Genomic DNA, 2,266 nt, shown 5'->3' on the forward strand with positions numbered 1-2,266 from the left:
AAATAGAATAGGACTGACTACATTAGTTAGTTAGCTTATTATTTTAATAAATCAAAATGATTATAAAAAGATTAAAAGCGTGTGGTATTTTTTTTCCGTTGCAACGCACGGACCCTTTTGCTAGTGGTAATAAATGCACGTGGTTGGTTGTCCATCCGCTAGCACGAGCGGACACTGCTGCGCTCGGTAGCCACGTGACTCATATATTAGTTTACGAAGGGAATACTTCACTAGTACTACTCCCTCCATTCCCTTATACAAGGTCACTATGAAAAATACATTTTCCATCTATATAAGGCCACCAACAGTAATCAAGGTAGCATTAATGATGTTTGCTCATACTAACAACTTGTTTAATAATTGCATGCATGTATTCATAATGACAGTTGGCTATTTTCTTCTTACTCATTAGTTGCATGCATGCATCGTATTAATCATTCCGGTTAACGAAAAGAAACTTAACTTTTCAACCGGTCATTAAATTTTATCTTGATACTTGTAATATGAGTTTGTGGCCTTGTATAAGGGAATGGAGGGAGTAGTACTTATCATAATATTTCTATAGTAGTAAATCCATAAAATCAGCGAAAGATTAACTGCAAGTAGATGTAGTGCTGACAAATGCAGCTCATGCATGCTCACCCTATTTACAAAACAGAGTGCAATATTTTGCTGCGGTTTGCACAGCTATCCAGTCCAAACTATGCAAGAACAAATATGATGAACAAAGCAATCTTAGTACTTTAATCAGAAAACAACAACTAAAACAAATAATTCAAAAACCAAGTTGCCTCTGGGCAATAACCATAGAGGACCATATCCCTGCAATAATAAAAAGGTTCACATAACTCAAGAATGTATCATAAGCACAAATATATCATAGGTTGGCGACTAAAATACGACATTGTTCAATGATCCTCCATAATAAAAGTCTCCATTTTACGATAAAGTTATTTAAATATTGGAATCAAGTGAAGGGTAATTGGGCATCTGAAGTGACTAAAGTACTGTGATAAACTGGAAGGTAAGTGACAATTCATTCACCGGGCAGTACTGAGCCCAAGCAGCATCTTGCCGTTGTTGCCGGAAGGGATGTAGGAAACATTTGGTGAGCGAGCAATCACCCCAGCTATCTCTTTGGCAGCCTCGATCCTCCTGAGCTCGATCAGTCCATTGCCTACAAGAGCGGTGGCATCTGAGATGAGCCGTGCGGACTCGCTCTCTCCCTCCGCGCGAACGATAGCAGCACGCCTCTCCTGCTCTGCACGCGCAACGAGGAACCTGGAGCGCTCAGCCTCCTGCTGAGCGACCTGCTTCTTCTCAACGGCCTGGGCGAAGTCGTGCCCGTAGGCGAGGTGGGTGATGGCGACGTCATCGAGCACGATGTTAAACTCGCCGGCGCGGCGGACGAGGGCTTCACGGACGAGGGCAGACACGTGGGGACGGTCGGTGAGGAGCTGGTCTGCGTTGAACTGGGCGACGACGGCCTTGAGCACCTCGTTGCCGATGGAGGGGAGCACCTTGTCGTCGTAGTCGAGACCGAGGTTGGTGAAGATTTCAGGAAGGCGTTCCACATCGGGGCGGGCGAGGACGCGGAGCGTGAGGCTGACCATCTGCAGATCCTTGGTTCCAGATGTGGAGGAGAAGCTGTGCGGGCGCGTGCGGATGTCGAAGAGGAAGGGCTTCTGGAGCCAGGGGACGAGGAAGTGGGTGCCCTCCGAGACGACCGCCGGGAGAACGCCCTGGAAGCGGTCGAAGATGACCGCCCGTTGGCCGCCGTCCACCGTGTAGAGGGACGTGGAGACCGCAGATGCCGCCAAGCCCAACCCGGCAGCCACCTTCGCGACCTTCGTCAGGAACGAGACCGCTGCTTGCCCGCCGCCAGCCATGGATGACCTAGTTCGGGTATGGATTTTCGTTGGGGTTTGGGGGGTTTGGGGTCGTTCTGCGCCGTGGGATCTGGTGGCTTTAAAGCTGTACCATTTCTTGATAGAGAAGAAGAACAAGCATGGTGCGGGCCGTGCACTTGGATAGGCCCGACTGGCCTGTTGTGCGGTGGAGGTGGACGAGCCTACCAAGGGACCTCCTATTGCGCGCCTTCAGCGCTGCGGAACTTAAATGGAGACCAACTGTTAGCGAGCACCTTTTGGGGAGACTCCAGCAATCACTTTCGCGCGCGCCAAAACACTTTCACGCGCCGCTATTTGGTGCGTTCTCAGCTATCGTCATATGTCATGTTTTAAATATTTTCTTTGTATTTTGCTAA

General features: G+C 48.5%; 1 protein-coding gene across 1 annotated transcript; it reads right to left on the minus strand.

The window, feature by feature from the left end:
- Positions 1-823: 823 nt before the first annotated feature.
- LOC123402052 (prohibitin-3, mitochondrial-like) lies at positions 824-2,030 on the minus strand. Its single transcript, XM_045095913.1, has one exon. It carries the CDS (start codon positions 1,887-1,889, stop codon positions 1,041-1,043), a length of 849 nt encoding a protein of 282 aa, XP_044951848.1. The 5' UTR covers positions 1,890-2,030; the 3' UTR covers positions 824-1,040.
- Between the last annotated feature and the right edge of the window lie 236 nt (positions 2,031-2,266).

The sequence above is a fragment of the Hordeum vulgare genome, chromosome 6H, assembly GCF_904849725.1.
Source record: "Hordeum vulgare subsp. vulgare chromosome 6H, MorexV3_pseudomolecules_assembly, whole genome shotgun sequence".
Classification (NCBI taxonomy): domain Eukaryota; kingdom Viridiplantae; phylum Streptophyta; class Magnoliopsida; order Poales; family Poaceae; genus Hordeum; species Hordeum vulgare.